Genomic DNA, 24,948 nt, shown 5'->3' with positions numbered 1-24,948 from the left:
TGAAGTATCAGGCCTGATTTGGTAAACAATTTTTCCCCCACCCCTTCCCTGGATTATTAACAGTCAGTTCTTATACACATTTTATGTACAGGGATCTTAAAGCACTTATTGATATCTAAGACGGGGTTTGCTAAGGTTTTGAATTATGACACCTATTTACACTACACCCAGTAAGTGTTTTACAAGGTGACAGGCAGAGTCGGCAGCCAACCATACCAGAAAACACAGAGGCAAACCCCTTCTATTAACGATACGTGTACTGAGTAATTTTACATTCATTTCACAACACATGGGACCAACAACTTCATGTCCCATCAAAGAAAGAGGTAGTTGTTGGTTTAAGTGTCGTGCTTATGGACAAACATGTCAAGACCAGGACTCGAACCCACACTCTGCTGATCAGAAACACCAGAGCTTGAGTCCACTCAAGCCACAAATACATCTTGTATTCTTAGAGCAATGGAAAGAGCAAGAAATAGACAAATAAAAAACATTTATTCCTAAAATACATTTAAGAAGGATCAGTCGGTTCTTATACAATGCTTTATTAACAGTCTCTTAAAGAGCTTAGTGATCTTTATCTAAGACTGATTTGTTATGGTTTTGAAAAATAACACCCATTGATAATGCACCTTGTAAGTGTTTTACATGGTGCGTGGAGCACTATGGAGCAGAGTGGGGGGAAAGTGGTAGGCAGTAGAGCAGAGATGTGGTTGGAAAGGAGGGGATGCAGTGGAAAGGAGGGGTGAGAAAACATATAATGGAGGGAAAATTAGTGATATTGTACAGATAAGGAAAAGGAAAAACACCACGGATCAGAAACACTAGAGCTTGAGTCCACTCTCATGCCACACTATGCCACAGAAGAGGGGGAAGGGGTTCAGCAGGAGAGGAGGGGGAAGATTGGATTGGAGGGGTGGGGAGGGGGCATGGGATACATGTAGGAGAAATTACAAGAGAGTATAGTGACAGATAAGGGAAAGGGAAAAGATAGCACAAGATAATGAGAACCACTGTCTACCATTGACATCAATGCTGAGTTCCTCATGGATACATTGTATCTTAGATTCAATGGAATGATTCATAATGAATTCACAGACGTCTCTAGCCCTGACCTACATGTATGCCACCCACCCCTTCCTTTTAAATGTCTGTCTTGGTTTTAGTCTTGGAATAACACAGGATTTCACAGGCATGATACTCTTCACTGATTTTTCTGTTCAGCTTAACAACAGCGGTATCCATGGCAACGAGGGTTGATGATGTCATTTCGTTGGGTGCCAGACACCATCAAATGAGATAGAAATGGATTTAAAAAAAAATTCTCGTTGGGACAAAGTCATATCCTGTGCATGAAAAATGTGAGGAATTAGACGAAAGATAATGTTTGCTTCAGAAACAAAGAAGTCTAATTTGAGATTGGTATCCATGCAACCGGGTGTTTAGGTGATTAAGGTTGAGCCAGTGAATGACAGCCAAATGATGGGTTCTTGTAAGATGCTTTATTTCCCATCTGTGACATGGCGGGAATATGATGGTGTTTCTTGTCTTGGTTTTGGCACCAGGGCGGCAGAGAGAGAGCGGAGTGATGTGCTATGAATCTATTACGAGGGTAGGAATGTTGTTAGGTAGACAAGAAACATAATTGGCTAGGAAGGAACTGGCAACGGATCAGAGCAATGAAGGGAACCAGTGAATACCAAGTGAGATACTTCCGTGTATCCCCCAGTGCATTCAAGTAGTAGCTTTGACGTCATTGTTTTGGCTCACTCAGGACAGACCCAAGTAAAACAAGTTGGTCCCAGGTGCATGGCGTCATGCCCCAAACAAGTTTCAATGGCAACCATTTTTTTTTTTAATTCAGCATAACACTTTCAGGAAGATTGACATTCATAAAACAGCAACTTTGTGAGCATTAAGTCACACTGTTGATTTTAAAAAGGATGTCATATTAAGTTTTTTATCAAAATAACAATAGGTTTTCAATAGTAATATTAATGTATCCTAAGAAGATACACAAGATGTGGTTAATTAAACTCATTTCCTGTTCCTTTTCAGTATTATAGCTAGTACAACCCAGAATACATTTTGATGTTGTACTGTACATGGCTTATCGTTGCTTAGCAGTCAAATGGCCACTGATTTTTGTTGATCATCAGAGTGTGGGTTCAAGTTCCGGTCTTGACACATGTGTTGTTAACCATCATTACGTCATCGTATAGATTGGACGTATTGTTATGTAAAGCCTTATTCCCATGTGTTGTGTGCAAATGTATGCACGAAAAAGAACCTAGTACACTTATTATCATAAAAGAATAGGGGTTCACCCCAGTGTTTCTGGCATGGCAGGCTGCATAAAGTTTGTGCCACAACTACATGTACATGAACATGTATGGTTCTTACGATTCCAAACATAAATCTGCATTCCTGTTGGAGATAGGCCTATTACTCATCAGATATGAAAAGCACTAAATAAGAACTGTGTCATACATGTAGATATTATTATTACTATTAATATTATTTAAACTACCTGTACATGTACATCCGTAACTAGTCATCAACATCTACAGAACGTATGTATTGTACACGGAATGTATACTGTACAATGCATACGTGTATACTACATACATACATTAGGCATGTGATGTGAAGTGCAGATATACATTATTCCCGTCATCAAGGTACATACATTAAATCAGCATCAGTGATAATGCATGCATTGCCTGTCTGTCAAACACACAAATTGCTGGTTAAATATTGTGATATTTCAATGTTTTCAAATTTACGTAAATACCACTCATCAATCAAATACAAGTATTTGAGTTGAAAATAATCAAATTTGGGTGCAAGAGATTCTGGTGCTAATATTCCACTAGAAACTACTGTCCCATTTATATAAACCTAAAACACAAATTGTGAATTTGTACACTGTGCATCAAAACTCATTGATATTACATGTGCCCGAGCTTCACAGACGTCAATTCACATGCCGGATAAATTTCTGTTTTAATCATCACTATTTGACTCTGTCTCTGACGTGCGTACTTCATCAGGCAAGAGAGACATACTACCCTAAGGTTCTAACCACCTTCTTGATCAGTTGTGTTCGGTAACTCTCATATTTTCAAAAATAGATGAGCAAATATTTTGAACAAAATGATGTGTTTTCTTACTGAGAAGCGAGAGTATTGTGTTACTTCGCCATTAGATTAGAGAGATTAGACTTAAGATTTGTCTTGAGGGAGTAAGGTTGTAATTTTGACGACACATAACATGTTTTGTTACTCTAAGGCAGATTCTATTGAATTTATACATTACGGCTCAGTACATCCTTTGTGTTTGCTGAGAGTAAAGTGATGTGATAATTAGATTGGATGTACCTGTGTAAAGTCGTCTTGGGCTGAGAAGAGAGTCTTGTTAATTGAGGTGATTGACCTCTAGACATGCGTGGTGTTATCTTGTGAGTGTTCAGCTGCAGCTGAGATGCTTAGCATTCTACATGTCCTCAGGTTTTAAAAGCTGGAAGTTACATGCTCTATTACAGTGTTTGTTTGGCCATTTATAAAAAAAATCAAAGTTTCTTAGAATTCCCACTCGACCAAAAAAACAAAAAATCACAGGCTGTTTTTTTATACGATACGAAAGAAACACCAAAGTTCACAGATTTTTTCCCATGTCCAACTTATTTTTCATACATGTAAGCAAACTCAGAGTTGATGGAAATGAAAATGATTTGCAATTTATTAGTCAAATTCTAACTAGAATATCAGTAGAAGAAACTAAATCTTCTGTTGATATACAGAAGTGCCTAAGATGACAGATTTTACCCATGTCCAACTTGTTTCTTCTAGTAATCTCAGTGTATAGAGAGGGTAATGATAATGTTCCAATTTATTAGTCAAACTCACTACCTGCAATTTGGACAATGTGAAGCTTCAGAGCAGCGAGTCTGTTTTGTCTGCAACCTTCTACTAGATTCTTAGAGTGTGTGTATAAAGATGCACCAGTGAACATCACTACTCAAGGATGAGTAAGTTATTAAGATGTAGAGCCTTGAGACTTCTCATAGGGCTCAGGGGAGGAGGCAGTTATATGTCTACTTCGACCCTTTCCCACTGGAGAGATTTTACAGGAAATTCTGAGAAAAATTATGTGACCTTTTCACACCTCGATTATTCTCCCTTCCAAACTCAATAGGTACCCTTCATTTGGGTGTGGGGTTTAAAAGGGATATGCTTACAGTTTTCCCTTTCCACAGAAGTGTAAACTGAAGATGGGGTGAAAGTGGGGTTCAAATTCCCCAGGGTTTTGGTGGTGTGAACAGGGCTAAGAGAATGCCTGAAGCCTCTCTCATTGTCCTCTAGTCTTGCCTCACCACAATGCAATGTACTTTTTTAGTCCCTTGGGTCTGTCTGTCTGATGGCATTGTCTGACTGTCTGTATTAATGCATGCAATTTGCATGTAATTAACTAGGAGTCGCTCAAATGGACAGTGAACTTGAGCTAATGCTTTTTGAGCCCATTTCACAAGTCATTATGGGCTGTTTATAAACATGTATCTATAACGGCCTGGACGCTTGGATATATTATTCTAATTATGTTGAACCAGGGTCCATCAGCACAATCTCTCCACATGGGGACAAGGTTGTCAATGTGTGTGTAAAACCTCAACCCCATGATGTCGGCCATGTAATTTGATTAAGAGACCTAAGTGATGGGAAGAGGGGGGGGGGGCGTGGCGTGTTGTAACGTGTACCTTTGCCACTGTATGCAGATTCTGTGCGTGTAACGGAAGAGCAGAATTAAATTAAATAAATTAAAGGCTATCAACACCATACATGTGATTGGGAGACCGTCTCTAATTGAATTAAGAGAAATAAAGTGTAATAGGTACATGTGTACATGGATAAGGGAACATCAAATATGCTAAGCAAAATAAGCTTACCAGCCAAAATACCATGTCACATTTACTATCTATGACTGGTGTTGTTTAATTGGGTTTTTTTCTTGCTTAGCAGAAAAATTGTTTTTAACAAGCAATATTTTATGCTTAGTACAGCTCTATGACATTGAGCACGGGTCCATGAAGACAGAAATTTAATGATTCCAAAACGCAAAGGTATGCTTTGTCTATAAATAGCCTGGAAGGTGAAATAAAGCCTACACTATAAACAAGTAGGCCAGCCGATTAAATACTTGATTAAATATTCCTACGTTTTTCCATATCATGTCTGATTAGGCTATCCCTTGAAATATTGTTTTTCTCTTAAAAACTCAAGGATTGAAATGAAAATTATGGACTGAAAACCAGTGCTGTAGCATTCCTTGAAAGGACATTGCTCTTTTGTAAATCCTTTAGGTCTACCTTATGTTGTTTTTTATCTACTCAGGCTGCCTGTCAATTTAGGGTCTTATTGAGCCTCGTACACGGAACACCTTAACGTCATCAGAGATTGCACATATGTTGCAATATATGATACTATATGACCTTTACAGACTGAGTAATGACGTTATAATGTACTGTCTGTATGAATGGATTGTTACTATACAAACGTGTAAGCTTCAAACGCTCAAACTGTGTGCCATGAGAGCACATTTCACAAACACTAGAATGAAAGACAACAATTGTTTAACAGATGTTGGACACACATGAACGATACGTGGATGTAATTTATGTAGATAGACAGCTTGGTTTAAAAATACAATTAACGATGAACCTGTATGTCATGTTGATCAAATTTAAATGTCTGATTTTTAACATGCTGTCTCAGTCAGTAGTATTTGGTTGTTAATGTTGTTGTTGGTTAGAAAATACAACAAACATGTAACATGTATCATGTTGATGAAATTGACATGCCTGGTTTTAAAATTTTATCTTGTGTTCTCATTTATGTCAGTAGTATGCTATTGTTTTTTTAATTTAAAATTAACTTATTTAATGTATTTTCAAAGAAACACAGCCAAATACTCACGTAATTTTGTTTACGTGAGTATTTGGCTGTGTTTCTAAGAAAATACATTTAATAAGTTGATATTTTACCAGCCTGATGAACTTCTTTCATGAATTTAAAATTAGCAGAACAAGGCCATAGGAAAAGATGATTGTAAGAACAGATGAAAGTTTCTGTTTTTAGATAAATATCTTCTTCAAGAAGTAAAATCTCATCGACCTTGGAAGACAGATAATTTTCCGTTGCAGCACCGCATTTCTGGAATCAGCTATCCCTGCACATTGAAACCTCTAATATTCACTCATTCCAAAGTCTCTCAAAACACAGCTACATTCAGTTCCTCTTAACTGAATTTTCTTTTGGTCCCTTGACCTTTCTTGATTTTCTCTTCCTTTGGTAGAGCGTCTTGAGCAACTTTGGTGGATTTGTGCACTTTGTAAGACCTCGTCATTATTATTATTGTTGCCTAAGATGGTCTGGTCTAGATCAAAAGCTAAGGCCATCTACCCTACTCATTATTATACCGTACTTTACACTTTTGTCATTTTCCGTTTTGATTCTTTGTAGATATCTCTGGTAGATCAGGCTTTACGAGAACTGTCGAATCCTGGAGCCAGTGGAAGTGTCTTCTATCTTACTGATGATGATGAGTTTATCATTAAGACTGTACAACATAAGGAAGCAGACTTCCTTCAGAAGCTGCTACCTGGTTATTACATGGTAAGTCAAACATCTTTGCATCTTGAAACGGAAGTTCATGAGATTTGTTCTTCAATTTAAAGGTAGATTGGCAAAGGTTGTGGGTTCAAATCCCACATGAATCATTTGCCTATTTATGATTTAATTTGTTTTTTCTTCACAGAACTCTGAAAAGTACTGTAGTATACAGAGCTTACATCAGTGTGAGGGTAGAACCTTACACTAAATCTGAAGGGTTTATTCCTTTTTTAAATGCGCTGTTTTAAATTCATCACTTTGCAGGGATACAAAATTTCAGTTATTTTTCTTATCCAAATTCAGAAAAGCTTAACAAAATTAACTCAGATTTTTTGTTTCATACAGAAATTTGAAACACCTACAACAGAACAAGGATAATTTTAGTTTCAAGCCCCCCCCCCAAAAAAAAAAATATATATATATATTAAAAAAAAATAAAATAAAAAAATAAATAAAAGCGGACTGAAAGAGTCAAGAGAAGGATCTGAGCTCCTCCTTTGGGATTATTATCTTACAGGTCCTCCATGACTGGAGAGGGATTTATTATCGTTTCTTAAGACTTAAGAGTCATTCATTATTCACAGAAATACCCATTGGCTCTTTGTCTAGTACATGTTGTTCATGACGTCAGTACATCCCGAATTAATGCATGTACTTTTTTCGACAGGAAAATAAATAAATTCTCGAACATCTGGGATGTTTTTCCTCCCAAATTGCTCGAGCAAACAAAGTTGTATAATTTGATCCCACGCAAAGAGAGTTTGGATGAATAATCATGCTATGTTAATGTGTAGTACCACCATATTGGGTGTGTCTCATTTACAATAAAACCAATATTTCATTTGCAGATATTTTTTTTGTCTTTTGGTCCATTTTGTCATTTTCCAAATAGAATAGGAAATAAAATTAGCTGTTGCAAAATGCTTACCGACCAAAAGGACCAATAGTGTAAAATAAAAAAATAGTTAATGGCCTGACATTTCCTCGCTTTGACAAGACTCTGCTGTTATCAAAACGGGACAATAACTTTTTTTGTAATAAATATTAATTTAAGCACATATTTTACATGAAGTTTCTTTCTTTACCGCTCTAGAATCTGAACCAAAACCCGCGAACGTTACTACCCAAGTTCTATGGATTGTACACCTATCAGAGTGGAGGTCGTAATATTCGTCTGGTTGTTATGAACAACTTGATGCCATCAGACATTACAATGCACCAGAAGTTTGACCTGAAGGGGTCAACATACAAGAGGAAGGCTTCAAAAGCTGAGAGGCAGAAGAAATCTCCAACGTTGAAAGATTTAGATTTTATGGAAGTGCATCCGGAGGGTTTAATGTTAGACACTGCGACTTACAATGCTCTGGTGAAGACACTACAGCGTGACTGTAGGGTATGTACTATGTGGAGCTAGATTTATCCCCTTAGGTCCTCCCCTCTCAGAAAAAAACTTGGGTATCTTTATCATTGTTTGATATTCCAGATCTAGATACATTCAGACAGGCCTTGAACTTTGCTCTAGAAGGGGCAGGGCATGTGTCCTCTGGAAGGGGCAGGGCATGTGTCCTCTGGAAGGGGCAGGGCATGTGTCCTCTTGTAAGGGGCACTTTTATGGGGAAATGTCAATTTGTATTTGAACTTTGCAAAGGGCACCACAGCAAAAGCACAGGGCACCACGGCATTGCTGTGGGTGAATTCAAGGCCTGTTCATGTAAGCTGTAGTTGCTTCAATTTCCCTACATCCCAAATGTCCTCCTTTTTTGGTTTTTGGTTATTTGCTGGCAGTGCAAATACTACTTAAGAATGTCAGTAAAGTAACCATTAACCATTTGCATCTGAATCTGAACTAAGTCGGCAACACATTCTAATGGAAACATCACACCAACTTTCTGTAGAAAAGACACTGAAGAAATTCCTGTTTTAGATGTGGGCGGAAAATCCCTATAGGGAAAACCAATGTAGTCAGGTACATGTAGGTACTGAAAACCCCAATCCACATGTGAGGCTCCGGTCCAGGCTCAGACCAGTGTCCACAGGGGTGAAAGGCAGGGACAGGAACCACTGTGGTGCCCATACTTACTTACTGTGTATTTTCTCTCTGTTTCAGGTCTTGGAAAGTTTTAAGATTATGGATTACAGTTTACTGGTGTCAATGCACAATGTTGACCAAGCAGAGACTGAAAAGGTAAGTCTTACTGAAGGGATGATGGAAAACCCAGGTACATGACATATAAAATTGAACGAAAATAGCTTGAAATTGCTTTGAAAATATTGTCATTACCCTCCACGTCTCTGTGCCCACAAAGAATGCATCCATTATATAAGCATTAAGCGTTCTATAAGAGTAGCAGTTATTACTACTTTTTGTAGCAATTATTATTCCTTTTTTTTTTTGGGGGGGGGGGGGGGTTGATCCAATGACCTCCGGATTAACGTCCCGGCGCTCTACCAACAGAGCTATCCCCTGGTTATCCCCTGGCTGCCGCTTCCCAGGTTGTTTGTGATCCCTGGCTACACGGCAGTTGACGGTTGTATGGCTCCTGACTTGCACCTATTGACGAAATAGGGACACCGCCAATATATATAGGGCTAGATAGCTCAGTTGGTAGAGCGCCGGTTCGAATCCCACTATAGTCAATTCTTTGTTTAACCCCAAAAGTCATTTAAAAATTTACCCAGTCAGTTTCCCGTGTGGTTTATATTGATAATTATTATTACTGTGATGACACATTTAACAAAGTGATCTTGTATTTTTCTTTGGCTGTGTTTAGCGCAATGAAAACAACAGTACAGACGGCAACACAGAATCCAGAACAGCTGATATTCAGCAACCTCAACAGACCTCTGAGATTATTAAACGTCCAACGATGCTCCGAAGTCTCTCTGATTCAGGCTCAGCTGAAGAGCATCATGGAGATAAACCACCTCACAGATTAGAAAGATCCAAGTCTTATCTGAATAAATCCAAACGGCCGGCTTTCTCGACAACGAGAGAAGCAATTCAAGGGCATACGAAGGAAACATGGGTGCCAGAAGATGAAGAGGAACCGTAAGTGGGGAATTATATTTCAAAGGACTCTTAAAGGCAGTGGACACTGTTGGTAATTACTCAAAATAATTGTTAGCATACAAAATTACTTGGTAATGAGCAATGGAGAGCTGTTGATAGTACAAAACATTGTGATAAACGGCTCCCTCTGATGTAACATAGTTTTTAAAGAAGGAGGTTATTTCTCACGCAAATAATTAAAGACGTCAGCTGAAGCCTTTCATTATGCTTCTGAATACACACAAAGAAATGCTTCATGGTTGTGTTCATTATTTTTTTGCTAATTCGATGACCAACTGAGCCAAAATTTTCCCAGGTTTGTTATTTTATGCTCATGTTGGGATACGCCAAGTGAGAATACTGGTCTTTGACAGTTACCAAAGGTGTCCAGTGTCTTTATTATTTGTTCTTTTGATTCATCAGTGCATGCTTCTAAATAACCCATGGCAGACACACCGTATTATTTTGTGTTTTATGTTTTTGTTATTTTCAGGAATGGTGGTATTCCAGGCAAGAATTTCAAAGGAGAACGTATCGAACTGTTTATAGGAATTATTGATATATTGCAATGCTTCAAGTAAGTATAGTAGTAATAATAACTTCTTCTTTTTTATAGCACTTTATACAGCTGAACGGCGTCTCAGATCAGTTCCAACACTATTACCCCTGGTCACTGGGCCATTTAATTCATTCACTTAGTAAATATGAAATATTATATAACACCAAAGCAGATTCTTGCCATTTGATTGGAGGATTGTCCGTCACGTGTTAGCAAATAAAAGTACTATTGCACGCTACGTCACTCACCGTGCATTTTTCGTTCCATCCGAAAAGTACAATTGCACGCTGAGCAAAAAACATCACTGCGTGCGCGTGTCTTTGGTAACGCAGCAGTGTTACTACAAGGCACATACTAGCATTTGGCAACTGTGTGTCTCAAAATAGCTGTACTACAGAACGCACATTGTCAAACAGGCGACCCAAAAGAAACGGGTGTAATTTCACTATTTGAAATTGTAGGCCTACGCTTTGTTTATTTTGAAAGTTGTATCCTCCAATCAAAATGACAAAGATCTACTTGGATGTTATATTAAACAAATAATGAATGTTTTTCATTCGTGCAATAGTGCAAATATGTTCATTCATTGAAAGATAAAATGTTCCATTCAACTCGGCTCCGCCTCGTTGAATAGAACATTCCATCTTTCAACTCATGAACATATTCGCACCACTGCACTCATAAACATTCATTATTTGTACACTATTTGCTGGAATTCTCCACTTTGCATGACAAGAATATAACAAAAAGATAATATTATTTGAAGAACTTTGTAAGCATCGATACAAGCGCATGGCTATAATTATGTTTCCTTTCTCCCTCTCAAAACAGATTGAAAAAGAAATTAGAACATACATGGAAGAAAATGGTGCATGATGGAGACACAGTTTCTGTTCATCGACCGAGCTTCTACGCCTCGCGCTTTCAAGAATTTATGTCCAAAACTGTCTTCAGGAAGATGCCACGTAAGTCAAGAGTAGATACCAAAAGATGATTAGGATTCAACCAGTAAAACTGTCAATCAGTATATTGATAACAGATATTTTTATCAGCTGATGAGTGTTGATTGAAAGACAATCTTTAATTTTTATTGTGACATTGGAAGTTTCTCTTTTCTTGTGCCCAATGCACTCTTCTAGTGACCGTTTTTGTATGGTTTAACACTAACCAAAGACTGTCTGCTGTTTTGCAGAACAAAAAAGAAATAAAAATTGTTGACCTTTGGTACCAGCCACCTATTACTTTGGGCTAGACTCAATTTTTTTATCAGAGTCAAGAGAAGATGAAAAGGCTGTGTGCGGGTTGTTGGCTACGGCTATTGCTGTTGCTATGGTTATCCTATGCTTCAGCACATGTTCACCAAGCCACAGTCACACATCCGAACACAGCCTCAGATTCCTTGTTGGCCATGGGGGGGGGTGTAAGGGGATATTAATTTGTCTTGAGAATCAACCAGATTGCTGTGTGAAACTAACCCTAGCAGTGCCTTTATGGCATGCATTTTACTCTTTTAATTTCAACTATATTTTAGAAAATACAGATACAAATTCTTGATTCAATGACTGCAGTCAGGGCATGCACAAGTTCTAAAGCTGACTTCAAACCTTCATTTTGGTCACAACAAGAACTTTTAAAAAGGTTATTTTCTGGTCTTGGTGTGACTATAAGAAATGCATTATAAACAGGGTAATTGATCAGCCCTACCAATACATACATGTAGTCCAAAAATTCTGTTCAGAACACTGCTAGGGTTAAAAATTCATTCCTTATCTTACTTTTAACAAAAAGATGGCATTAAGATGGCCAGTGTGTTTGCTTTTGTTTTACATTTAAAAATACAAAGTGTGATATATTTTGAAGTGCTTAACAATTCTTCAATGTTTGTTGCTGATTCTTATATCCATGTTTTTTACAAACTGTAAACAGCTTGATTGGTTGAGCTTTGAGTGTTGTGTTCTCCTGCGCATGAGTGACTTGATTTTCACCTCATTTTTGCGTGTGTTGCTTTATTCTTTCTTTTCTGTTTTATTTTTTATCCTCTTTTTGATGCTACTGACCTTGCATGATTGATGAGTGACTAATACCAGTCTATTACATGGTAATATCTTCAAGAAAGCTGTATCATTTTCATCCATTTGTATGTTCCCCCTCATTTATCACTTTCCATCATATTTTCGTTGGTGAAATGTTTTTTTAAGCTGATATTAATTTCACAGAATGATATAATCAAGCCTGTATCTGCTCTGACTGAATAGCTCATTCTTTTGAAAGCAAATGTTGCATTGCTTCCTTTTTTGCGGCGTATTTAAGGTCTTCTTTATATCGGTTTGATTAGCTCTCTCTATGAAGACAATGGCGGTTGTTCATCTTGACTCACTTTGTCATTACTTTACTTTTAACTGGATCACAAACTAAAGGCCTTTGTTTTCTATTTAGCAAAACTTGTTCTCGTGTTTCACAATAAGACAATATAATGGGTTGCATGGGTGGCTAGTGTATAAAGTCCTCGCCTCTCACCACTCTCGCCCTAGTTCAAATCCCGGCTGGGGCCATTTGTGAGTAGAGTTGTGCAATGTTGCTCTGCAGCAAGGGTTTTTTCTCGAGACACCCTGTTTCTCCTCCCTCAGGAAATACCAATCACTTTTTATCTCTAGCCATGCTCTGTGGTCGTATATGGGTTGCCGGGCTGGCTGACAAAGGGCAGCCTTGCATGCCTGGGGCGCAAACTTGTTGTAGACCCCAATCTTCGCAATTCAGATTCTCAGCTGGTAGTAAAGATGATTAGCCTCCCAAATCATTTACAATCCTTACCGATTGAGCATACTTTATCTTGGTGTATTTTAAACCACACCCTAATCAGCGGCTTTGGCTATGGGTAATGCATGAACCCCATTCTACAACATTGTTCTGCAGTCAATAGCCAGTAGCCATAACCAAAGTGGCTTCATTCAGACATGGCTGTAGTAGATTGTTCATTGATGTAGCTTAACAATAGAGGGCGCTCTTCAGTAATGTATCAATAGAGGAAACCTCCACTTTGGATCCAGATTGGTTCAACTTCATAATACAGGGATTAATTAACAACTCAATAAGAAATCCTGGAGTTTGGTTTGCACAAGTGATGATCATCTACTCAGAGGACTTTTTAGTGAAATGTCTGTCTGTAGCATATTCATTAGACTGCGACCACAGCCAACTTGGAAGAACTGTAAAAGATGATCACGTTTCTGCTAATGTAGGATGATTTTTGACCCCCAAAAAACCCTGGCAATAAACAAAAATTATTTAGTGATGTTAGTGGTCGCACAAGTCCAATGTCTTTGAGTAGTGCTGTCTCTGAGAAGAACCGGTGGTTGACAACTCAACACTATACCCAAAGAGATTAACACACGGTGCTACTGCAAACCTCACCTAATTATACTCGCACCCCACAAAGTTTCAGTACCAAAATTAATTGGGCAATCTCTTTAATATGCCAAATACACAGAGAATGAATAGAGCTCTAACTCATTGACCTTTGACCTGGTCAGAGGTTGTTTTTTCAGATGATGTCATCAGTAGTCATGTGATCCGAGTATAACCTAAAAAACATGGCCACCATTACTAAACCACGTACATAATAATTTGAATGACATTGTTAATCAATCTAACCGACACAATCCACCGACTAATGGTTACCATTGACATAAATAACAAATTTTACCCATAAATTTATGTAGTTTCTATTTATTAAGTTTGTTAATTTTTAAAGTGCACCCTTTTTTACCTAAATTAAGAAGACTGTAATGTACTTGTAATTAATTTCTTTGAGCACTTTAATAGTGGCTTGGTTTTTGAAAACAAAATCATTGCACGTTTTTTCTTACTTTTCTCTCAGTACAAATTTTGTAATTTTTAAGTCACTTTATGGGGTTATAATGATGTTGACTTTTATAGACCTTTTTATTGTTGATAAACAAACTGCACTGGTTGCCATGGACAGCCGGATGATAGTAAAACACTCAATCATGTTAGCAGATGTTTTGACCAAAGTCAACATTGCGGCAAACTTTCAACCACAAAAAATACAATATGATTTTTGAATAATTGAGTAACATTGTTAGAAACTGTTGTATCTGTTTTTGCTTTGCATTTATTTTTCCAATTTTGAATGACAAAAACTTTTGACTACATTTGACTACATAACATAATAATATCGAAGTCCAATTATAGCGCAAGTATCTTCTGAACAAGGTACTCAAGACGCTAAGTATATACAAACTTTCAGAAAGATAGGTTATTGCAGCGATGAATGTATGACGTTGCAATAGAAAGGTCTATATTGTTTCCTCTTTGTTTCTTTTGGGAATTGATTTTTGTGTTGTTGGTTTTTGTTTAGCACTTGGTTATATTCTTTTGAGTTTACACTCAGTTTCACAAACTGTAGCGAAGTAAATCTTTAGAATCGTGAACTGTAGAGAAGTAAGAATCATGAACTGTAGAGAAGTAAGAATCATGAACTGTAAAGAAGTGCATTCTTACTGAGGTTCATCAAACGTAGAAAAGTGCATCTTTATTAGGATGAGTTCGCTTGGCATTTCGATATGTTAATCTCCCTTCCCCTAATGGTTTGCAATATTTGTCTTGAGTATCGTATTTCAAACACTTGTTTCTTTAAAGGGATGATACTGGTTCTGACAAGAGGTTAATTTTATCCAATCTTCAAGAACAGTGCAAGATGTTGACAAAAGTTGACACTGTTATTAGAATGCATTCAAAACCATCTTTAAAGTTTGTTTGTATAAAAAAGAACTTGCTGTAAAAGAATTGTTTATCTCTCTCTCAAAATGTGAACCATATTGAAATGAGATCTTTATTACTGGTTTGTAGTCCATGTAACTCTATAGCAAGTAGAATTAGTTGATTTTTGTTTTTAAAATAGTTAATGGCCTGATGTTTCCATCTTAGCAGAGTCTTTCTTGAAGGTTAAGCTTATAGTGTTAGGAAAAACAATCAAGTGTAGATTCAGGGATTAATTTTGCATTTATCAAGTTTTCTAATTTTCCCTTGTCTTTCCTCCACAGCTTCCAAACATTCTCCCTCTAAACGAAGAGGTTTTAATTATACTCCATCAGTAGGGGGCAGTAGACCGAGAGCGCGCACCGTCCCAGCAGAACTGGCTGATAATCAGCAAGCTAATCGGACACACGGGGGCAGTATGACAGCAACGCTAGAAGCTGGCGGGTCATTACCACAAGGCAGCCAAGGTAAGTCTCAAAAGGTCATGCCTATCATCTTAAAGGCACTGCAGCTGCTTTCACGAAACGCTAGGATTAATCTTATCTCGTCCTAACTTGGGATTAATCTTAAGGTTTACATGCTACAGTGCAGGGCTGGAACTCGTCCTTAAGTATAAGTATGCACCCTATTCAACTGAAACTTTCACAAGTGACTTTTATTCTCTCTTGACAATTTCGCTTATAAATCTGCATTGCGTTGACAAAAACCAAGAAAAAATAAATGTCTCGAAAGAAATGAAAAGAACACATCAAGGATTTCCTTCTATTATTTTTTAACCTGTGTGTAAAAACTACAGGTGGTGCAAAGCCCAAGTTCGGTAGACCTGATCTCGTTCCAAGTACTCCACCAAATTATGGTGAGGCCCTAGAAATGGAGAGTGCACACCGGAAAACCGGCAACAGCAAGCGTCAAGAAGCCATCGTTAAATTTGAGAGTCCAACTCACAGCTCATCTGACGGGGGTGTTGTAGAAATTGAAGATATTACGATAAGAACGGAGACGATAGAAGATCCTTTTGCTACGGAAGAACTTAAGCAGAAACTAAGGGAGATGGATGTAAAGTTTGACTACAACCAGAGGTGAGAATGCTTAGCAAGAAAGTCTGTTTTAATTAGCAAGAAAGTCTGCTTAACCAAATAATATGGGAACACAGTTACCCTGCCGGTTGGAAAAGCTATAAAGACTTGGCCATGAAATATGTCACTATGTTTGTGTTACATAAACTCAAATCTATTTAGAAAACTATACACAAAAAATGAAGGAAAAATTTCCGGATTTAGTTTTCACTTAAAATTTATTTCAAATCTTAGTGCAGTGTAATTCCGCTTTGATGAACTGCGATGCCTCAACATATTATTTGTTGCAATTTTGGTTCAATGTGTAGCACTCTAAATCGCACTTTCAAATGGCGCACATTCCATTCATGCTCATTTGCAAATTAACTCATCAATAATAACCATAAATAACGGTAAGTTAACTAACCCTGAACCACTTGATGCTTATTAGGCCAAACTTGTGTGAAAGTTAATTAAAGGCACTGTACACATTTGGTAATTGTCAAAGACCAGTGTTCTTACTTGGTGTATCCCAGCATAAGCATAAAATAACAAACCTGTGAAAATTTGAGCTCAATTGGTCATCGATGTTGCGAGAAAATGATGAAAGAAAAAACACCTTTGTTGGACTTAATTGTGTGCTTTCAGAAAGGATTAAAACTTCTAAGTCTTTTAATATTTTAGTGAGAAATTACCTCTTTCTCAAAAACTATATCACTTCAGAGGGAGTCGTTTCCCACAATGTTTGATACTATCAACAGCTCTCCAATGCTTGTTCCCAAGTCAGTTTTTAAATTAATATTTGTTTTGAGTAACTATTAAACGTGTACCTTACCTTTACATTGAAATAACTGATATATAGTTCATAGCTAATCACACAGTGTATGTATGTGTGGTCTGTGTTTATGGCATGATGTCAATATGTCTAGTTACTAAGTTGATTAGTAGAATCCAAACTTCATTTACTCAGATCTGAAACATCCTCATTCACAGTACGTGCTCAAAAACATAGATTAAATAATCACAGTTTGTTACTACCATATGAAATCTTAAGTGTTTTCTAACCATACCAAACTTTCTAAAATAATCGAACAGTGCAGTCCATTTTTCAAGGAGCTCCAAATTTCAAAGATGATATTTCTGAAATTCTCTGAAAAGGGATGTTTTATCTCTGAGCTGTCAACGTCATTGTTGCCGTTATACTACGCACTCTAGACCACTCAGCTACCCTCTCTTATCCCAATAGCTACCAACTCTCAATACCTCAGCTACCCTTTCTCACCCCCATAACTACTTAATATCAACCCCTTAGCTACTTAGTCTAAACCACAAATTTACCCGCTCTCAACCCATATAGCTATCCACTCTCAGCCCCATTGGTACCCACTCTCAACCCAATAGGTACCCACTCTTGACCCCATAGCTACCCACTCTCAACCCCATAGCTACCCACTCTCGACCCCATACCTACCCACTCTCGACCCCGTAGCTACCCACTCTCAACCCCATAGCTACCCACTCTCGACCCCATACCTACCCACTCTCGACCCCGTAGCTACCCACTCTCAACCCCCTAACTACCCACTCTCAACCCCCTAGCTACCCACTCTGAACCCCATAGCTACCCACTCTCAATCCCCTAGCTACCCACTCTCAACCCCATAGCTACCCACTCTCAACCCCCTAGCTACCCACTCTCAACCCCCTAGCTACCCACTCTCAACCCCCTAGCTACCCACTCTCAACCCCTTAGCTACCCACTCTCAACCCCATAGCTACCCACTCTCGACCCCATAGCTACCCACTCTCAACCCTATAGCTACCCACTCTCAACCCTATAGCTACCCACTCCAAACTAGGATTGATGAAAAGGATCAACTGTAGTTGATTAGAATTTAGCTCACAGTTAGTTTCATTTGTACTTTACTAGACTCATTACATGTTATGTAAAATAGTTGCCCTGGTAACTCATTTTGTATTCATTTAGTGAAATCATCGTTTATACTAACACTAGTCATAACTAATGTACATTGCCTGCTGCTTGCCTTCCATCTTTCTCGCATCACAGGCCCACACTGACCACCATGTTCCCAACGACCCCAACCACAACCCCAACAACATCCCCTACAATGACTCCTCCCTCCCTATCCACCCCTCGTACCTACAGCGGTAGCAGTACCATCGACACCCAGAGTGAATCATCACCTCGTAAGACGGCAGATCTATCGGAAGGATCCCTCGAGGGGCTTCAAGAATTATCCAGCCCAGTCAGGGAAGGAGCTGTTGCCATGACGATACTCCATAGTGATGAAGAGGCAGAAAATGTTGGGGCATCGTCGGTAGGTGATGGAGAGTTTGCAGAAGGGGATGAGCAATGTTGGTTGTGAGACAAGAAGTCTGATTCCTCATTAGGATGGTCGGACACTAACACCTGTTTGCCAAGATCTGAACCTATTTGCTTTTCATCAATGACATCTCAGCAAATACAGGGGCCAGCTTATGATAATTGTGAACTAACGGCAAGTCATGAGTGTTATCGGAAGATTTAACAGCTTCTTGAATGACTGATAAGTATGCAGACAATGGGCTTCTAACATCATCATGTTTAATGAACTAACGCATTAGAGTTAACCTTCAAAGACTGTACGCTTAAATCAGTAAACTCTGCCAAAGTCAAATCTATGGAGCTAATCAAAGACTGTACGCTTTAATCAGTAAACTCTGCCAAAGTCAAATCTATGGAGCTAATCAAAGAGGACTTCATGTATTCTTAGTAACTTTATCTTCAAACCAATTGAGGAAATGTGCACTAAAATGTAAATTTCCCTGTAAACAATTACGAAAAATAAGAAACACAAATACCTTGTTTAGGGGGGAGTTCATGCAAGTTTTTTGTTAATTTTGTTTTGTAATGCATCAAAGTTCCAAAGTTCTTTGCACTGCAAAACCTTCCCTGCTGCGGTGGGTATTTCACAGATGTAAAGTTCAAACTTATACAACATGCAATTTCCACTAATGACAGTGATTTGTTTTCTATAATTGGCAGCTATTTCAACCTTGATTATTTTGCTTTGGCTTCGCCGGCTGTAACCCATCTGCAATAAAGTACCATTAAGGCATTAAACCCCAGTCTATTCAGTGCACTAAAGGATGTTTCCCATCATTCATAAACCAGGACTCAGTTTCACATGATAAGGATAGCTTGAGGAGGTAGTGCTTTCTGCTCTACCAGCCAGGCTTCGGATTGATGATACCCAAGCCTACATTCTTATGGTCTGTAAAGGGGGTAACCCTGTTTCAGCCCCAAGAGTAGGTGGCATTGACCCCTCGAAAAATAGTTGATTGTAGACCACACCTTGTAGTGGCCTTGAGGCCTTGTGTGTCAGGCAACTTGCATACAAACATTTTAAAGCTAGTAAATTCTTACTCTCAACAATCAAACCTGGGAAACCTTTCATTCAGCACATGCTTAAATTAAATTCAGGAAACGATACTAATATGGTTACATAAATAACACTGTTTTACATGCTTAAAAGGCTGTTATTATTTGGCATATTTAGTGATAAGACATGTATCTTTATTAGTTTCCTTTAAGTTGTTACCAGTGATGGGGCATCTTGTGCCAAATACTTTGCTTTTTACCTTTGTATCTAGCGCTTTGAGGCCTTTTTGGCAATTTGGCGCTTTATAAATATCTTTTTATTACAATTATTATTAATAGATCATTACCTCCTTTGGCTAAATCAAACTAAAACTCAAAGCGTTAAACCTTAAGACTTTTAATATTGATTTTTGAGGTTGAACAAAGACTTGACTAGAGTGGGATTCGAACCAACGACCTCCGGATTAACGTATTGCTTAGTTTTGTCATTGTTCAAACTTATGATTCATCGTTCAGTTTACTTTGCAATTTGATTGTCACCTTTTTTGTAAGTGCCATGATTTTGACGATTCTTTTGTACCAGGTTTCCTAAAGATGCTAGCTTTGAAATATGTTGCCACTAACAATGTACCTCCCACATTACTAAAAGAAAATTAAGTTATTGTTGCTTCCCTTAATGCAGCTAGATTACCTGTAGTTGACATTAATCCGGGGGGGGGGGGGGGGGGGGTAAGGTTTATAGCGTTTAGATGCTGGTCTTTTTGATATTTGTCATATCGATGAGGTACATGTAGATATCTCTACAAGAAATTGTCTTTTCTTTCAGTTTACAGAGCATGTGCAGCACACAATGCTCTGTTATTTTGTCAACCAGCAGCATCCCTTTTTAAACCAAACATTTTTGAGAAAGTTCAAAAGATGAAAAATCTTAAGAGGAATTGTCATAAGAGGAATTGTTCAAATGTAGTACCAAAATGCTTACCACATGTCTTAGGTTGTAACAAAGTCGAGTGTAATGTCAGGTTTACTACACCTAAAGTTGGTTTCATTTCTTGTGGTTGGTAGTGATTTCATAGAGCTACTTATCTTACAATTTGTTGCATGTTAACATTTCTTATCGCTGAAATAAACTGCTTGATCAAAGTAGCATACTAACAAACTGCAGGTCTCCAACTAACCCATGACACACATGCTGCCCTGTGTTTTTTCTTTGGTGCCCTTTGCCAATACAAAGTAACTTTATTCCCATAGAAATGCCCGATTCAGAATTGTTGTGCTCCTTCCAGAGCAATGATAAGGTCCTTTCAAAAAGGCGTTCATCTCGTTTTAACGCCAAAGTTAAGTCATTTAAAATGCATTGCCCAGGCTGTGTTTTTAAAACACTATGCTGAATCCAATGCTGACGGTAAAACTTAGCATAAAGATGAGAAAAGATAAGTTTGATGGAATTAAAATCACTGGAAAGCATAGTGTTAGCCAGAGGGGTGTCTGGGTGTCTTTTGGACACCCTGTTTTTAATTTGGACACCCTGTTTCATCTGTCATTTACATGTAAATTTATTGTAGGTGAACAATTTGGACACCCAGTTTTAAAATTTCCAGCAAATTTGGACACCCTTTTACCAAATCCTGGCTAAAACCTTGCTGGAAAGGTGAAGAGTATTCCACTGCATTACAGTAGAAAAACATTTTTCAGAGAAGTTGTCTTTTAATTTGCCGTAAGAACTTGTCTGACCTTTGCTAGAATGTGATGGTTTTTGGAAATACCTTACACAAAAGCTAAAAGTTTGTCTACATTTTGATGGCATTTCTGAATTGTGTAAGTTGCTGAGACATTGTGTTGTCAAACTTACCAAACCTAATTTTAGTTGTAAATTGAAATTGTAAAAATTGTGAATATTAATTTTGGTTAATTTTTTAATTCTAAAAGCTGCTTTGTCTAATTTGGGATGGTTGAAAACACTAAACCGGTCCCTTTTTATTTGATTGGATAGATGTATACATACACACACAATGACACAATAGTGCACACAGCTCAGTGTTACAGCCGATCTGGGGACCTTTTGTTGTTCTATCTGTGCACTGACAAAAAGTATTCTTCAACACTGTCAAAAACAATTGTGTAGTCCTGTGTAAGTCCAAATAGTGTTTCATGTCTGCACAATATTTTAAATTCTTTTGTTCTCTCAGGTCCACATTTTGTGTCTATTGCTTGAAGACTCTTGACACTATTGGTAATTGCCAAAGACCAGTCTTCTCACTTGGTGTATCTCAACATATGCATAAAATAACAAACCTGTGAAAATTTGGGCTCAATTGGTCATCGAAGTTGCGAGAAAACGATGAAAGAAAACACACACTTGTTGGACGAATTTGTGTGCTTTCAGAGAGGAATAAAAGACTTCTAGCTAGAATTCTTTTAATTTTTTAGTGAGAAATTACCTCTTTCTCAAAAACTACATTACTTCAGGGGGAGTCGTTTCCCACAATGTTTTATACTATCAACAGCTCTCCAATGCTTGTTACCAAGTCAGTTTTTTAGTTAATATTTGTGTTGTCTACAAAACATGTACCTTCCCTTTAAATACACACACACAGTGAATCCTGCTAATCCAGGACTTCTCTGTGTTCTCCCAATGTTTTGTAGCGATGTCCCAGTTAGTTTTGTACATAAAAGCAAAGGCCTTGCCCTGTCAAACACCCATATCCCTCTTCCTTAAAGCCCTTGGTTTTAACGCATGTTGGTTTAGACACACAGCATTAAGACATGCAAGCATAAATCTCTACATATCTTGCTACCACAGATTCTAAATCAAAACACAAGAGGGCGCCCCCAAGCTATTGAGTTGCAGCCATAAAAACTAAGAGTTGCAACAGCTTGCGAGTAGAAGCCATTTTGTGTAAAAGAAAAGCATGGGTGGATTCTTGGTGCCAGACTTGATCTGCCCACTGGGCTGCATTTGGGCCGAAAATGGCGGTTAGCAACCACGCCGATTCCAGACGTGTTAAGTGCAATTTGTCATGAAGTAATTTGCACCATTGCAAATTATTACATCTTTTAACTGCTATTCAGAAATTGGACCAATAACTGGGTTTATTTAGTGTAAACTAGTAGACTAACATACACAGATCAAAGTGATAACAATACATCATTTACAATGCACATTTCTTGTAAATCAGTCCCGTCAAGGAGTAACTGTCCATGAAGATTTGAGCTCATTTCTATTGTATTCCGGTTTCCTTTGAAAACTGATCATTTGAGGCGATATCAGATTTTATTTACTGCTTTATTAATTGTACTCTTTTAATACTAGAAATAAGGCCCGTAAGTTTGTCATGAAGTGTTAATCTTGATGTTTTTTGTGAAATCAAATAAAACAAAAAAGGAAAAAATGTACCAAATAGAGCAAACCAAGAATGTATCATTTTTCATGCCCTAGCATGGCAAACAAGACAAATTAAAATGTTGCTTAATATTGCCTGTTTACAGAGTTCTTCTAGTGTGGGGCGACTTTTTTATATTTTATTCAAATGATTTTGGTGAAATTTTTCTTTGTCATTCTAGCCAAAACCCTGATTTACTTTTTCATATTGAAAATAACTTTACAGTATTTAACATATTGCCAAGAATAAAATGCAGGTTTGAGAAATATTATTTAAACTAGGATTCGCCGTCATTTTATATGGTATTATTTGATTTCCTTCCCATTTGAGGCGTGTGCTGGATAAACATGATTCTTTTCAAACTGTGGCTTATTAATAAGTAACTAATGTGATCGTGTTAGCTTTTGTATGTATTTATGTGATACTAAAACTCAATGATTGTATATTTTTCCTTCTGTGCATGTAATTGCTTTTTTTCCTTCTCCTTTTCGGTATCTAACCTCCCTGTATTGGTTATTAAAATGCTGGCATGATTGCTGTATAGAAACCAAACATGCTAAACAGTAAGTTTGAAGTTGTAAATAATATTTATCATCTATTATACAAAACGTCCATGAAGAAATCATGAGTGGAATGAGTTTTGTTTTGTTCAATAAAACTTAAGAAATAATGGCACTAACTGAAGAATAAGACTTTGTGTTGTATTTGGAGTGTGATCTTTCCTTCTACGTGAAATTTATTTCTTGTCTGATTTGTGCAGTGATGGTAAAAAAGGGGTGGAGCCGTCATCCTGAGAAGAGCCAATCAGCTTTCACAATGACTGATTGACAGCAAGTGGCAGCCAATCAGAGTGCATGAACGGTAAATCCCTTAACCAATCAGGAGTTTTGAATTACTAGTGATCATGTTGCCCAATTTTAAAAAGGCTAAACTTGTGCAATCCAAAACATTTTGGGGCAGGCAAGATACTACACTGTTGATATACATACACGTACACACAATTTCAGATTTTGTGTTGTAACTCAATATAAAATAACGTCTGAAACAGTGAAGAAAACAGTGTGCTAATATCCACTGTAGAATTTTAAAGGTTTTTGTTGTGCCTGCAGGAAATCTGACTCTATGACTCTGTTGTAAAAAAATCTTGTTTCTCAAATAACATGGTCTGTGAAATTAGCAGGAACATTTCTGAACATTCAAATACTAATTCCAATCTCAATTTGATCATCCAGGTATTGTCTTAGAAATCAATTACCAATTCCAAGCTCAATTTGATCAAGCAGATAGTTAACATTACAAGTCATGGTTTTCTTTAGATATGTAGTCTTTTCATTCCTCCCCAGAAATAAGAAATCTATGGAGCATTGGAAGTGCCATCTGACATGTTGAAATCCTGAGATAATTTCCTTGAAGATGGTAACATCAAAAACGAAAGATGACGACATCCTGAGATGGTATATCTCAAGATGACAACATCCTAAAGTAAGATGACATCTTTCCGATATATTTTATATAAGGATGTTGACATCATGAAGTAAGATGATTACTTTCCAATATTATTATATCAGGATGTTGTCTTCCTGAGCGTAAGACATCTACTTCCCGAGATAATCCATTATGGGATTGTAACAATCATCCTGAAGATGTCAAGAACCCAAGATAAATTATCTTTGGGAAGAAAACATTCTCAAGACGTCATCATCCCAAGATCAATTTACTGCAGTTAGATGATGACATCCTGAGAAAATTGATCTCAATTCTCAAGACATTCAAGACTGCGTCATCCCAAGTTCAATTTTCTCAGGATGTCTTCATCTAACTGCAGTAAATTATCCCACAATTTCAAAAAGTTACATGGCACTTACAAAGCTCCGAGATATCAGTATTTTAGAGAAGAGAGACTTGTTGGACACAACTCTTTGACTAAATGTTTAAAAAGAATACAATCCAGAATGTCAAATATATGGTTTTGTTAGAACTTCACGAGTTGAATTAAGTTCTTTACAAATCTCCACAAATCAGTTCAAATTGTACACAAATCTGAAAAATGTTTTACATCTCTGTTATCTTGCT

At 37.5% G+C, this 24,948-nt stretch overlaps 1 protein-coding gene across 5 annotated transcripts in view; it reads left to right on the top strand.

Moving 5' to 3' along the window:
- The window catches only part of LOC139936941 (phosphatidylinositol 4-phosphate 5-kinase type-1 alpha-like), a 40,291-nt gene extending 16,522 nt beyond the window's left edge, over window positions 1-23,769 (top strand). The window contains exons 6-15 of one of the 5 annotated variants that reach the window (XM_071931783.1): window positions 6,519-6,671; window positions 7,762-8,061; window positions 8,776-8,853; window positions 9,440-9,717; window positions 10,211-10,294; window positions 11,108-11,241; window positions 15,340-15,522; window positions 15,852-16,134; window positions 18,179-18,449; window positions 23,636-23,769. In XM_071931783.1, the coding sequence (XP_071787884.1) occupies window positions 6,519-6,671; window positions 7,762-8,061; window positions 8,776-8,853; window positions 9,440-9,717; window positions 10,211-10,294; window positions 11,108-11,241; window positions 15,340-15,522; window positions 15,852-16,134; window positions 18,179-18,449; window positions 23,636-23,638 (1,767 nt within the window). In that variant the 3' untranslated portion in view covers window positions 23,639-23,769. Of the gene's footprint in view, window positions 1-6,518; window positions 6,672-7,761; window positions 8,062-8,775; window positions 8,854-9,439; window positions 9,718-10,210; window positions 10,295-11,107; window positions 11,242-15,339; window positions 15,523-15,851; window positions 16,135-18,178; window positions 23,611-23,635 lie in introns of those variants that run through there. The other 4 variants (XM_071931787.1, XM_071931784.1, XM_071931785.1 and 1 more) reach the window with 4 other exon arrangements.
- Window positions 23,770-24,948: the final 1,179 nt, after the last annotated feature.

The sequence above is a fragment of the Asterias amurensis genome, chromosome 5, assembly GCF_032118995.1.
Source record: "Asterias amurensis chromosome 5, ASM3211899v1".
Lineage (NCBI taxonomy): Eukaryota > Metazoa > Echinodermata > Asteroidea > Forcipulatida > Asteriidae > Asterias > Asterias amurensis.
Note: the sequence above shows the minus strand (reverse complement) of the source record. Positions and strands in the feature narration are given on the sequence as shown.